Below are 14,637 nucleotides of genomic sequence, written 5' to 3' on the forward strand. Positions count from 1 at the left end.
AAAGATGCCAAAGTAAAAGATATTTTCAGATAAAAGAACTAGAGTGTGTACTGCCCAAAGACCCACCTAAAGATATTAGTAAAGGAGAGACTTCAGGAAGAAGGGAGATTTGTTCACTGTTTCTCTTATATCACAAAGAAAATGGTGAACACATAGGTAAATGAGGGGGAAGGCAACAGTATAAGAGAACAACAGTATCTAATTTACAGGGTAAAAAAATCAAGAGAGAAACAAAATCTCAGACAACCATATATAAGGGGACAGTGGGATTACAAATACTTTGCCATTTTATTCAAGTAAACAGTAAAGGTGCCAATTATTCTAAGACTTTGAAGCTAAATATGCATGTTAAAAAATTTCCAGAAAACCACTGAAACACCAGAAATAATATAGTTTTTTCTAACTCACTATTCCTTTTGGCGGGGAGGGGGCAGGGGGGAGGGAAGGGCTGTGCTGGGTCTTTGGTGTGGCACAGGGGCTCAGTAGTTGCAGCACACGGGCTTAACTGTCCCAGGGCATGTAGGATCCTAGTTTTCCAACCAGGGATCAAACCCACATCCTCTGCATTGGAAGGTGGATTCTTACTCACCAGGAAGTCCATCTATTACTCTTATATTGATGGGACATTTGAAGAGATTCTATCCTTCCTTTCAAGCTAACCTTTTCCAGTATCCAGCATAATATGTAGTCATTAAGAGGTCACAAAGAGTTGGACATGACTGAGCAACTGAACTGAACTGAACTGAACTGAAATATTTGTTAAATCAATTTGGCTGTTCCAGAACAAGATGAATTCTATCTCACAAATCCATTATACTTTTCAACTCTACCTATAAAGAGCCAATTCCATTTATTTTAGTGACTACCCCTTCAGTGTTTCTCTTTTTTAGAAAATAGGATAATGAATGCTTGGAATACAGCTCAAATCCTAAATCTCAATTTCTGCTTTTAAATTGGGGTGGGTACCCTCACTATTGCTCCAAATAAAGGAGAGATATCAATCATAAATTTAGACGTCTGATTTACATCACAAGAAACTTGCAATCAAAGGCTCAGGCACCTAAACTGTGAGATATATTTTCCCCACAGTTGATAAAACTATATATTCCACAACATATGGAATTCTATGGAACGCTTTCACTGGCACTTTGCCTTGTTGAGTCAAAGTTAGGAGATATACTTAGACATTAAAAAAAAAAAAAATCAACAATGCCTTTTCATTAGACTAACATTTAAAATATGACTTAAAAATCATGTGAAAATATATTAATATATCTAACACTCACTGAGCTCTTACCTGTCAGGCATAGTTCTAAACATTTTTATGACCTCATTAATCTTCACAATACTACACTCTAAGTCAGATACTAATATTAGCTTTGTTTTACAGCAGAGGACTATGAGAAACAGAAATTAAATACTTTCCCCAATGTTATATATGCTGTAAGTGTCAATCAATGGCAGGATTTAAACCTTAAGAGTTTACTCTTAACCATTATATTCTAGGCTGAATTACCTTGTGTGCGTGCATGCATGCTAAGTCACTTCAGTTATGTCTGACTCTTTGTGACCCTATGGACTGTAGCCCACCAGGCTCCTCTGTCCATGAGATTCTCAAGGCAAGAACACTGGAGTGGGTTGCCATACCCTTCTCCAGGGGAGTACCTTACATCTATATCTAAACTCTGATTTTGGTATTTGCTAACTCATACTAGATGCTCATTGCCAAAGCTGTTCATTTGCAAAGCATCAAAACTAATAGAGAATCACAAACCCATGCTATATTTTTATTTACATTTACATACCCTGCATGATTCTATGCTGAAAAAGATTATCCCCATCTGCACTCCAGGACTCTACGCCTAGAATTTATTCATTCAGGAAACATGAATTGGATGATCCTATTGCATGCAATACCCCATGCTAAGCAACGATTTACAGCTGCTTTCCTAATTGGCAGCTAAATTTTGCCAAGATTCACCCACGCATGAGATACATTTTTCCAAAAAGCATAGAACAGTCTGGGGGTAAGGAAGCAGCAAGTGGTCTTCCCTCTTGTTCATTCAACAATCATTCCTTAAGACTCTTCTATGTGTCAAGCACTTCGATGGATGCTGGAAATTCAGGGGCAAACACAGCCAAGCCAGTATTTGCCCATGGGACTATAGAGGGGGAAAGATGTTAAAGAAGTAATCGTCACACAAATAATGACTTACAATTATAAAAAGCACAATCAAGAAAAAAATAATCATATGATAGAGGGACCTAACATAGTTCTGAAGGCAGAGTCAAGGAGGTCAACCTTTGACTTTTTAGAGTCAACCCTAAAAAGCTGATATTTAATATGGAAGTCGAGGATTAACAGAAATGATCAAAGTAAAGAACAGCTTTACTTCAAAATCCAAGTAAAGAGTAGCTCAGACAGAGGGAACAGCCCATGTGATGGCCCACAAGCAGCACCCGGCTTTAAGGAAACGAATACCCACTGTGCCTTGAGAATCACAGGAAGAGGGAAGCTGAAGCCAACGCTCAGTTCTTTTCCTAACTGGGGGCATACCACCTGAGCATTCTGCTGCTAGACCACTCACATTTTCTCCATGGCTCCAAGGAATAAAAACTATTGTTACCAACACACAACCCTTTAAAGTAAATAATTTAAATTCCACAACAATTTGATGCGTGGAGAGAATGTAGATAAGCTACATCTTTTATAAGATCATAAATTTCACCTGTGTTTTAACAATTTGAGGCCACAGACCCTATCTGAGAGTTGGACCATAAAGAAGGCTGAGTGCCAAAGAATGGATGCTTTTGAATTGTGGCACTGGAGACTTCTCTTGAGAGTCCCGTGGACAGCAAGGAGATGAAACTAGTCAATCCTAAAGGAAATCAACCCTGAATATTAACTGGAAGGACTAATGCTGAAGCTGAAGCTCCAATACTTGGCCATCTGATGTGAAGAACCAACTCATGAAAAAAGACCCTGATGCTGGGAAAGATTGAGGGCAGGAGGAGAAAGCAGACAACCAAGGATGAGATGGTTGGATGGCATGACTGACTCAATGGACATGAATTTGAGCAAACTCTGGGAAATAGAAGGACAGGGAAGCCTGGCATACTGTGGTCCATAAGGTGACAATGAGTTGGACACAATTTAGTGACTGAATGACAGCAAATCATTCAGAACACCAGGCAATGTGCATAGCTAGAGTCTGATAACTAATTTTGCTGTTGGGTGACAGCCACAGAATAAGAAAACTGAGTGTTACTAGAAATTTACCAGCACATTCAGATATGCTTATCTATTTGAATTAAATGAATAGAAACATGTTGTCCACCTTACAGATAAAAGATGATCTAGTTCTCCAGGGATGGGGTGGGGACAGAGAGAAGGCTGGAAATACAGGGAAGCTAAATAAGTTGCTAGTTGTCCCTCAACTTTCAAATCTAAGAACAAATATACCATTTTTCTTTCTTCACAGAAAGCCTACCTATGGGAATAAAGTTAAGCTTATTTCAAAAGAAGGAATGACTTTGGCTTGGACTGTGGCCAACTGCAATGAAATTCAGCCACTTTCCCTTTAAAAATCATTCAACTGGAAATCTTATCAGTGGGAAATTCTCTAAGGGCCACGACTCTATTTTCTGCAACTTAACAATACTTGTAAAACATTTTTAGCTCCAAGATTCACTACACCTCATCCTCTATACATACACACATCCCACATTCATACCAATCCAATAAGCTGACTTCTGATAGAAGTAACAGTTTTTGGAATCTAAAGTTCCAATTATGTAACCAACACAATATAATATTTATGAATCTGTTTATCTTTGTGATTACATAGGCATTTGTATACAGCGACATTTAACGGCAGAAGAGAATACCAAGTCATCCAATGCAGGCAAAGAAGATCTACAAAGTTTTACCAAGGGACTGGAAAGAAAGCAATGACTCCCTAACTGCCCATATCTAATTAAACAAGTCCTCTTTTATTCATTACTCTATCATACCTTATCCCTTTGTGTACATATAATGCACAAACTTATTCAGTGTAAAGACCCCATATCTTTAAAGAGGATGTTGAGATTAGAAGTTCTTTCCGGACCCAGCCCATTATTTTGAACTTATTTCATTCTCCACTCACTTAAAGAGCTGTTAGCTAAGCATTATGGCTCCCCAAACCGCACACGGCAGTGAAAATCCTGGGTAGTTATAACAGACTGAGTTTCCTTGCTTTTGTTCGCAAATTTTTGAGCAGGAAAGTGAATTAAATGGTTTGAGAGGAGGGGTGTTAGTGGTGGAAAAGGGATAAGAACTGGTGCACCTATATATAGTTAAGTTTGTATTTATGTCTGTGGAAACAAATTGGTTTGGAGTAGAGGTAAAAGACTGGAAAAGGCTGAGAAACTCTGTAAGAAGACTGTGACTATAGATTTTTGTAAATTTCAACAATAAAAAGTATACTACTTTTGTAACAAAAACTGTTCTTTTTGAAAGACTATATGAAGGCTCAGCATGACAAAAAATAATTATTGATAGTATACTATTCACTAGTATTATTTTAAATGAAAGATGAAACAGTTTTAACTATGTTAAAAATATAAATGAACAAAAATCCTCTACTGATATATTTATTTCAACTTCCTTCCCTAATTAACTTTTTTGTAAATTATTAAGGAGAAATAGGTAAGATAGCCTTCCTCTCATAACCATTCCCAACAGAAACTGAATAAGAAAATTACAGAAAAAAAATCAGAGGAGTAGTCACCTAGATAACTCAAAACTTATGTTATCTGAACTTAACTGTCTGTGTGGCCCAATATACCCAAATGTATACTGTAAGGATTCTACAGGTCCAGACAAGCAACAGAAAGACAGATGAAAGCCTCCAATGGAAGGTACTTCCTCACATATATAAACTTTCATCTCTGGGTGTTTCAGAGTCTTATTACAGATTTGAACTTTACCCCTTAAAGCTCACTCTGAAATATTTATACTACATAGCACTGAAGGCTGTTGGAGCTTAAAAAAGCCAAGGCTAAAGTTTGTTTTCTTCTTTTAGTCCTTTCTATACGGGAAGATTTAAAAGCAGACTGGCCTGAAAGCAACATGAACTGACAGAATGACCCTTTCTCAGCAAGAGTCCTGAGCACAGAGCATTATCCTAGAGAGAAAACTTGCTGGGATACCAACTGATCTCTGACATTTGCTCTTTCCATACTGCTACTTCTTTTGATATTGCTCTAATGCTGGTTTATTATGTAAAAATATACCCCACCGTCGTGACCATGACGTAAGGATCACTGAAAAAGTTGGGCCACAGATCAGCCAAAACACAAAAAAAGAAGCAGATCAACTTTCTGAAATCTTTGTCTTCTGCCATATAGTTCAAGGAAATAAAAATCTTTTAATGAGGCATTAATGACTCATGGTATGATACTGCACTGTAACTAGCAGAGCTCCAAACAATATATCAACCCCTGGACTGAAATGTTAAATTTTTAAAAGACAAAAAGAGTTCAAAAAGAATGCAAAATCTCAATGCCACTTTCAGACAGGAGGCAACATATTCGCACATTATGAATTTAGTAAGTGGCCTGCATAGTTGAAATGACTCTGAAACAGAGAACCACAACCCAAAATAGCCTAACACTTTTGTTATCTCAAACAATGGGCAGTTAGCCATTCATTCCTCCCTCTCAGTATACATTCTACTTGTTTCAGATGAGGCCTATTATAAATTTGAAGAGACTGTTCAAATTCAGTATACTAGATGTTTAAAAGCTGGGGATGGAAGATATTTGCCACACAAAAATTCCTATTATAATATTTTGTGCATAAAAAATGAATGCTATGTATTTAGTATTTTTTAAGTTATATTTCATACCTATTACCAACTTGACACTGGAAATAAAGAAGCAAACACACAGACATGGTCCCTGCCATTGAGAAACCTTCAACCCAGTGAAGACAAATACTGACCAAGTATGATGGCTGTCAAAAGAGAATAACAATACATGTTATGCTGCTGTACACTGTGGATAATTAAGATGTTCCCAAGGTGTGCCAGCAAAAGACCAGGAAGTTGTCAGAAAACTTTTAAAATAATGACCCTCTCAGTTGTGATACATATAAAACATAAGTATTATGTGTGTGTGTGTGTGTCTGTGTAAAAATAACCAGTAATTAAGTATATAAAATTACCAGACTACTCTTTTAACAAATATACAAGAAATATTAAAATCCAAATTAGTCCCATATCCATAAAAGCAGTTGCCTTAAAGCTGTCCTTACTCCTGACAAGGGCAAAAGGAGTCAGCATAGGATACTGTGGTTGACAGCACAGAACTTTACCTTTTATTTTGTCCACAGAATATAAAATAACTTTTATTTTGTCCATGAAATATAAAATAACTTTTATTGTATCCACTGTTATACCAGTGCTATTTATAAAACAGCTTTAGAAAAGCCCAACTTTCTATAGTGTCAGTACATATAAACAAATACTTATTGGGACTCCACTAAAATTATAAACACAGTTGTAGAAACACAGTCTCCAAAACTCTTCCATTCTCTCAGTCATGAGCAGATTTAAGTCCCATTTGTATATCTCTTTTGATCTGTTCCAAATGAAACTTCATAATTCCCCAAAGAACCCACAAGCCTAATTTAAACACTATTTAAATAAAAGAAATCCTACAAACCTACTTTAAATACTATTTAGTTCTAATAGACTTCAAGCTAAGCAGCTAAATACACTAGAAAAAGTCTTCATCTTTTACAGACATAGATACTTTGGTACTATCTGTATCTATTTTTTTTTAAGCTGCAGAATTAAATGTCACTGTGAAACAGAATGCTACCTTCACATCATTTTTTTAATATATACCCTTCACACAGGCCATGCCAAAGCCAGGCTTTAAACAAATAATCTTGCCAGATCCAGGACAAGGGGACACAGCATGGTAAAGTGAAAAAGGCAGAGGTTCCAGATGTGAGAGAAACCAAGTTCGAGTCCAAGCTCCACCACTAAGCAGCTGTGCCACTGTAGGCAGGTTACTTAACTGATTTACAGTATCTTCATCTGTAAAATTAGGACCATAGCAATATCTACCTTAAAGGATTGCTATGAGATTATACACGTTTATATGAAAGCATTTTATAAACTATAAAGAATTATACATTCTTATTATTTATCTTAATTTTTCCTTAATATAGGAATGAATATTTTCATTTTAAAAATTAGAAAATACAGAATATTAAGAAGAGAAAAATCATCCATAGCCCTGTCACCCAAACATTGCTATTTATTTTAAATGAAGTAAGTCCAACATCAACCAAAAGAAATTAAAGTAGGAATAATTTAAGATGTTAATACAGGTAACGTATTAACAACAAAATAAACTGCTGATTTCTTTTTAAGAACAGAACAGTCTTTCTCATCTATCAGTTTAAAGACAGGGCTGCTGTTTGTCCCAGAGCTGGTCCCAACAGGGTATGATATATGGGTGAAGCTCATAAAAGTCAAAGCCACAAAACTCCCAAAATAAATATTTCATGAGCCCCAGGAGTAATTACAACACTTGCCCTCAGATGCAATGGAGAAGGCAAAGTGTATGAACCCCATTAACAAAACTGGCATGACTTTACGGTCACAAAGACTCAGATTTCTATGGGCCACTTCAATGGGAAAAAAGAAAAATTTATATACCATGCTACAACACAGACAGCCTAAGACTTCTGAATTTTTCACATTGCTTTTAGAACTTGTACTCCTCCTCCATTTTTCCTTTCCTACCCTTCTTTCTCCTAGGTCCCCTCCTTGTTTTATTACTGCATTAGAATCACTCTCTGTGTTTAAAATGGCCTTATTTTATACAATGGAATATTATTCAGCAACAAAAAGGAATGAATTTCTGACACATACTACACCACAGATGAAAACATTATGCTAAGTGAAAAGTCAGACACAAGAGGCCACATATTTTATGATTCCATTTACATGAAATGTCCAAAATGTGCAAATCCATAAACACTGAAAGCAAATTGATGGTTGCCTAAGGCTGGGGTATTAGGGGATGGGAGAAAATCAGTGAATGTAATGGGTATGAAGTTTCTTTCTGAGGGAACAAAAATGTCCTAAAATTAGTCTCTGGAGATGTTGTACAATTCTATAAACACGCTGAGAAACACTGAACTGTACACTTTAAATGAGTGAATTGTATGGTATGTAAATTATATATCAACAAAGCTGTTTTTTAAAAAATGATCTTATTCACTAGAAAAAAGGACATGTAAATAACCTCATCCTACCCTCTCTCTACGGGTGGAGTAAAAGTGATCACTCAATTGTGATGATACATATATAAAGTGACCAGACTACTTTTATTCAACAAATTACATGAAAAATTGCAATCCAAATGTTTTGCTTAATGATTCCCTAAGTCAAAACTTGGTCCTCCCTCAGATTCTCAGTAATTCTATCCCCTCTGTTTAGGTAGTTCTTTCTACCTATAATGCCTTTCTTACCACATCTTTAAATGTTCAAATACCACCTTCTTTAAGGCCAGTTCAGAGGCTACCTTCTCCATGCAGTCTTCCCCATGCTCTCAAGAAAAGTGACCTCATCTTCCTCTGAACTTCCATACTTCACTTTCTCTGGGCCACTTATGACTTTCAATCCAATATTATACTCACTGTGGCCAACATAATACTGCTTTGATGTTAAAAGGGGGTTCTCAATAAATACCGATCTGATAAGTGGGTGACCACTGCTTAACAATGCAGAATTTCATTATCATTGGGTATATTTTCATTTTGGAAATATTCAAGTCACTTTAGACTCAAAAATGGTAGTAAGGTTAAGCAATACGCACTTCAGACAAAATTTTATTGACCAAAATAAAACAAATGTATTTGTGTGTATACAATCTGTAAAAAAAAAAAAAAAAAAAAAACCTCCCAAAGAGAAACATTGGAATAGGGATATAGCCTCCCAAGGTAACTGAAAGAAATGTGAGTTGCATACATTTTGGAAAACTTGTTCAAAAATCAGATTCATTAGAGGAACATCACATTTCTTCCCTGAGAGTTCTATTATCAGGCTCTACTAATTCTTCTTCTACTGTATTTCTGATATAGTCCTATTTCCTGCTCCATTTTGCCTGCCAAACCCAAAGTCCTCTCATTTTCTTCATGACCAACCAATTTTTAGTCTCCTAATTTATCTGCCTTCCCATAGTTCCTTCTTTCCTTCAACAATATCAAGCCATCCCATGTGCCAATGTTAAGGGTAGGAACTGGGGAGCACATCATATGAGACACAATCTAGTTAGGAACTTGATACATGTACACAATTCATCACAATATTCAGTAGCATATACCCAAGGGCCACAACAGACACCCAGAATTCCAAGCGATGGGTAAATCCTCTGGGCTCCCCAGAACACAATCTATACAGTTTCCCTCACACACTCTTATCCTCTCCCTTCCATTCTTTTTCATTTTATTGGACTTCTGTTAAACTGCCCATACAGCATGCACCAACTTCAGCTCCAGTTTCTCTCCACCTTGCCTCCCTGAGCGAGTCAAGATAATCTACTTGCTGTAATCTGGAAGTGACTTAATCACAAGTACTTTTGTTCACCACTGACTATTTATCAGCACAATCCTCCTCACTTTCTCTCTGCTAACTCCTATCAAATTTCTTCTTTTGTAATGTATTGGAAAGTATGTAATAATAAATAATTTTGTTTTTAGCTTATCACTGCCCTCGTTTCTTTTGTGTTTGTCTTACAGAATCGATTACAATGTTTACTAAGGGACTGTATCACAGCCACCTATGGAGCTTCTTAAAAACACAAAGACCTTGACCCAACCTCCTCAGTAAGTCTGCGATGGGAGCTGGACATCTTTATTTCTAAAAAGCCCCACTGGTGATTCTAATGCACATTTCAACCTGAAAACCTGATTTATTAAAATGTTCCCTATACAACAGACATTCAATTCTTATTAATTCATGCACTGAAGCTCATAAATAACTTTTCTCTAAATAGCCTAGCCAGATATCAGCCCCTAGACTACACTAGCTCTGTTCCAAGTGCAACATGTGGTTTTAAGATTTCATTTCCTGAAGTACTCCTTGGAGGGACACTATTACCTTGTCTCTTTACATTGTTTCCTATTTGTTGAAAAATGGAGGCCTGGAATGCAGCCATGTTAGACAACACTACTTAAGAATGTGCTCTGGAGCCTTAGATTAAAATTAGTTATAAAAAAAAAATAAAAACAATGTAGAACTAGACATTTTGAATGAACACAGTATTCTTCCTGAATACAGTCTAACTAAATCTACAGGGAAAACAGATGGGGAATTTGGTCAGTAGTGTCTTCCTAGTTACCAGTCTCCTGAACTGTCTCCTGAACTGGGCCCCTAAAGACTGAGGAAGACTTTCAGCAGCTGAAGTGCATTAAAGTGCTCTAATCAGATAAGGAGCCCAAGCCGCACCCAGACCCACAGTGGCCGCCCAGCCTCCTAACTACCCTGACACACAATATTTACACCGCTCGGTGGGGAAGCCTTCTGAACTTTTTCCGAAGTTGCTTCTCACAGGCAACAGCCTTCTGAGTCACCCACCCAGGGTGGGAAAGAAAAGTGTGATATTAGCCAGCAGGGTTTTAGGAGACTGGGCACAGCACCTCTTTTCCCATTTCAGAAGCGGGCTCCGCCTCCTCCAGGAACCACCTCAGTTACGAGTCACCGCTGTGGGGGACAGGGGTCTGCGGAGCCACTTAGCCATCTAGGAAAGTTGTGGCTTGGGGAGGACACGCCCCGTTCTTTTCTCCGGCAGGGGCCGCAGATCCCAGATTCCACAGGCCTCTCCCGGCAGCTCCATCTTGCTTCCTGTCAGGAGGAGGGGCCGAGGAGGAGGGCCCCCGAGTCTGGAAAGGCCCCAGGGGGAGGAAGTCGTGTGACAGCAGGTAAAGCCAGGTGGAAATCTCCACAGGAGTTGGGGGTGGGAGCGGGAATAAAAAGCAGCGGGGTTAAGCGAAAGGGGGAAAGGGATTCGTGCTCACGAATTACTGCATAAAGAAGTCACCCGGCGTTTGTGAGTGCCAGAGGTGTGAGCAGAAGTAGACTCCTCAGGAAGGGAGGAGACAGACAGGAGGGGTCAGTAAGACAAGTGGACAAAAGGGCCGGACCCGCGGAGCTCTGGGGAGGGGTGGTGGGTGAGGCAGGTTTCAAGGTGAGGGGCAGAAGTATCAGAACAACGTGGCTCCTATTTGAGAATCCCTGGAAGGAGAGGCAGGGAGTCAGTAGAGGAGCCCGCCAACCCAGAGGCCAGGCTGGGCAGGCCTAAAAAGGAGCTGAGAGCAAGACTGTCAACGGGAGGGGCGACAGCCGGCTGAAGGAAAGGGGCTATCAGACATCCTAACACCTACCATTTACTGAGCGCTTACTACAGGTCATAAGCTGCGCTAGGCACTTTATAAATACCACCTCACTGAATGTTCACAAGAAACCCGCGAGGCAGGCGTTATTAGGATTGTCCCCATTTTATAGATGAGGAGACTGAAGCTCAGAGAGGCCCGAGGGCTCGCTCAAGGTCAGACAGCGGGGGAGTCAACATTCAAATCTGAGGCGATCTGGCTCCCGAGTCCACGCGCAAACTCACAGGCAGTGACCGGGAACCGTAAGCCGAGCCAGGACCCCAGGAACGTCTCCCGCCCCCGTTCCCCATCCCAGGCCCAGCGCGCTCACCCGAACGAGGTTGCTGACCGCCGCCTGCACGGCGGCCACAGGCGCGGTGAGGTCAGGGATAGCTTTGCCGTCCACCTCGCCTTCCTCGTGCATAATCACCAGGTGCGAGATCTGCTGCGCCACCGGTTCCAGAATGCTCTCAATCGTGCGCGTATGAAACACCGGCATCGCGGCGGCGAGAGGGGCGGCGAACCGCGGGCTACAGAGAACTGAGAACCAGGGGCCGGGAAGCCGCACGGAGACGGACTCGGAGCAGCGACTACTGAGTCGGGGCTTCCCTCAGCGTAACCAGCCTCACGGGCGCCCCGCCCGCTCGCGTCGCCGCGCCCAATGGAAGCGCCGCTCAGACCCAGGCCTCCACTCCTATTGGTCCCTCTTTGATATGCTCCGCCCCCGCAACCGCGCCGCCAAGACCCCGCCCCGCCCCCATTCCCAAGGGAGGGGCCTGGGATTGGGGCTGCGCCGCAGGGATTGCGACCGGATTCCCGAGCCCTAACGCCGGGCGCTCCTTATAAGGGCATGGTGGGAGCGGAGCGAGCGGCTGGAGCCGGGGGCCCCGCCCCCGAGGCCGCCTCCCGCGTCGGCCCTGCAGAACTCCGCCCCTCTGCAGAATCACCTCAGTGGGGCGGGGTCTCCTCACCTCTGGCGGCGCTGGAGTCTGAGGAAACCCGAGAGCCCTTAGTCTGTTCCCTGCTCCCCAAGTTTCCCTTCACACGACGCCCTAAAAATACGTTTTCCACTTCCTCTCAGTAATGCTTTCAAACAGCAGAGGTGCCCAGAGGAACATGTGTCCCATTCATTCACACACAGCGCAGGCACACACACACACACACACACACACACACACACACACACACACACCACCCACTCCCGGCACTTACACACACACACACACATACACACACACACACTTCACCCACTCCCATCCTCAGAGATAGTCACTGTTAACAGTTTGGTGTGCAGGATTTAGACCTTTGCTTTAGACCAGTCTACTCACTATCTTATGCATATATATTTTCTGAGTAAGTGGGGATTAAACATTTTCCAGGAACTTGATATTCTTCCCCTTAAATAAAATCCCCTTGGTTATCTCTTTCTTGGTAAATATAAGTCTAGGTGGATCTCATTCTTTTGATCGCTGCATGATATTCCATTGCATGAAATCAGTTTCCTGGTAATGGACATTTTTATTTTTCCCTATTCAACAGTTCTGCATGAATCTAATGGTACTTGCTTCTGTATTGTTATTTTTTAGTCACTAAGTCATGTTTGACTCTTTTGCCACCACATGAACTTCCAGGCTCCTCTGTCCATGGGATTTCCCAGGCAATAATACTGGACAGTGGAGAAGGAAATGGCAACCCACTCCAATGTTCTTGCCTGGAGAATCCCAGGGACGGGGGAGCCTGGTGGGCTGCCGTCTGTGGGGTCGCATAGAGTCGGACACGACTGAAGCGACTTAGTAGTGGCAGTAGTAGTAATACTGGACTGAGCTGCCATTTCCTTCTCCAGGGCATTTTCCCGACCCAGGGATCAAACCCACATCTCCTGCATTGGCAGGCAAATTCTTTACCACTGAGCCACCAGGGAAGCCCATAGATGTATTTAAGGAGAACCTAGAAATGAAGTGAAAAATGCAAAAATCCATACATTTTGATAGATACGACCAAATTGCCTAATCTTCTCACAGCATGCTGTGTAGAAGACATCTTCTAAATGTCTTCCTCACCTCAAAACTTCTTGCCTAAGCTTCCCCATTCCAAGATGAAACACTTTCACTGATACCTCCACGCAGAAGATGCTCAAGTCAAAGGCAAGTATTTTTCAAGGACCCACATTTTGCAAAAAGCTAAACTAGTGTGTGTTGCACTGTGCAATTCTTGAAGTTGTTTTTACCTAGTAGTATACATCTTGTTTCTACCTTGTGTTACTAAGTCCTCTACTTTTCCTTCTCATAGTAGCTATACTTTTTTGTTACTGCTTTCATGTCCTTATAGGCAATGGATTTCTCTATTTTAAACTAACATTTATTTGTTACTTTCTAAGTTCTACAAGGAGATCCAACCAGTCCATCCTAAAGGAGATCAGTCCTGGGTGTTCATTGGAAGGACTGATGCTGAAGCTGAAACTCCAATATTTTCACCACCTGATGCGAAGAGCTGACTCATTTGAAAAGACCCTGATACTGGGAAAGATTGAGGGCAAGGGGGAAAGGGGATGACAGAGGATGAGATAGTTGGATGGCATCACCAACTCAATGGACGTGAGTTTGGGTGGACTCTGGGAGTTGGTGACAGACAGGGAGTCCTGGCGTGTTGCAGCTCATGGGGTCGCAAAATGTCAGACAGACTAAGTGACTGAACTGAACTGAACTGAACTGAAGTTCTAAGAAACTTAGAATTTGATACTTTGTAATTTCTAAGATTACACACAGGACCAGCTACTAAATTTGTGGGGCCCAGGGCAAAATAAAAATGTGGATCAAAAAACAGGAAAAAGTGCAGTTAAAGATGCTAAAATGTAAAGCTTACTCCTTTCTTTGGTGGTCTCTGTCTCAACCTGTCATAGTATTTTTATCTGCTATTTAATGTCACACTCCCTGGGCAGGGGTATATCTTTGGCATAAATGCAGATCCCCCCATAGGAAATTGGGGGCCCACGCAACCTACTGGCTGCCTGAAGCCCCCTCCTACTAGCTACTGGACTAACATGCTATTCCCAGTGAAAGACAAGGAGGCCAAGTCAAGCATTTCCCCTTCCCATAGGCCTGCCTCCTCAACTCACAGTAAATGGGTGACCGCCAAAGGTATTACAACCTCCACACTGAGACCCTCTCTGTAATGAAAAAGAAAGGCAAGAAGCTCACCCCCAC

General features: G+C 41.0%; 1 protein-coding gene across 2 annotated transcripts in view; it reads right to left on the bottom strand.

The window, feature by feature from the left end:
- Positions 1-12,022, bottom strand: part of VCL (vinculin) — a 112,007-nt gene extending 99,985 nt beyond the window's left edge. For both annotated transcript variants that reach the window (XM_005699223.3, XM_018042196.1), the window contains exon 1: positions 11,766-12,022. In XM_005699223.3, the coding sequence (XP_005699280.1) occupies positions 11,766-11,933 (168 nt within the window). In that variant the 5' untranslated portion in view covers positions 11,934-12,022. The remainder of the gene's footprint in view (positions 1-11,765) is intronic.

Source organism: Capra hircus, chromosome 28 (assembly GCF_001704415.2).
Source record: "Capra hircus breed San Clemente chromosome 28, ASM170441v1, whole genome shotgun sequence".
NCBI lineage: Eukaryota > Metazoa > Chordata > Mammalia > Artiodactyla > Bovidae > Capra > Capra hircus.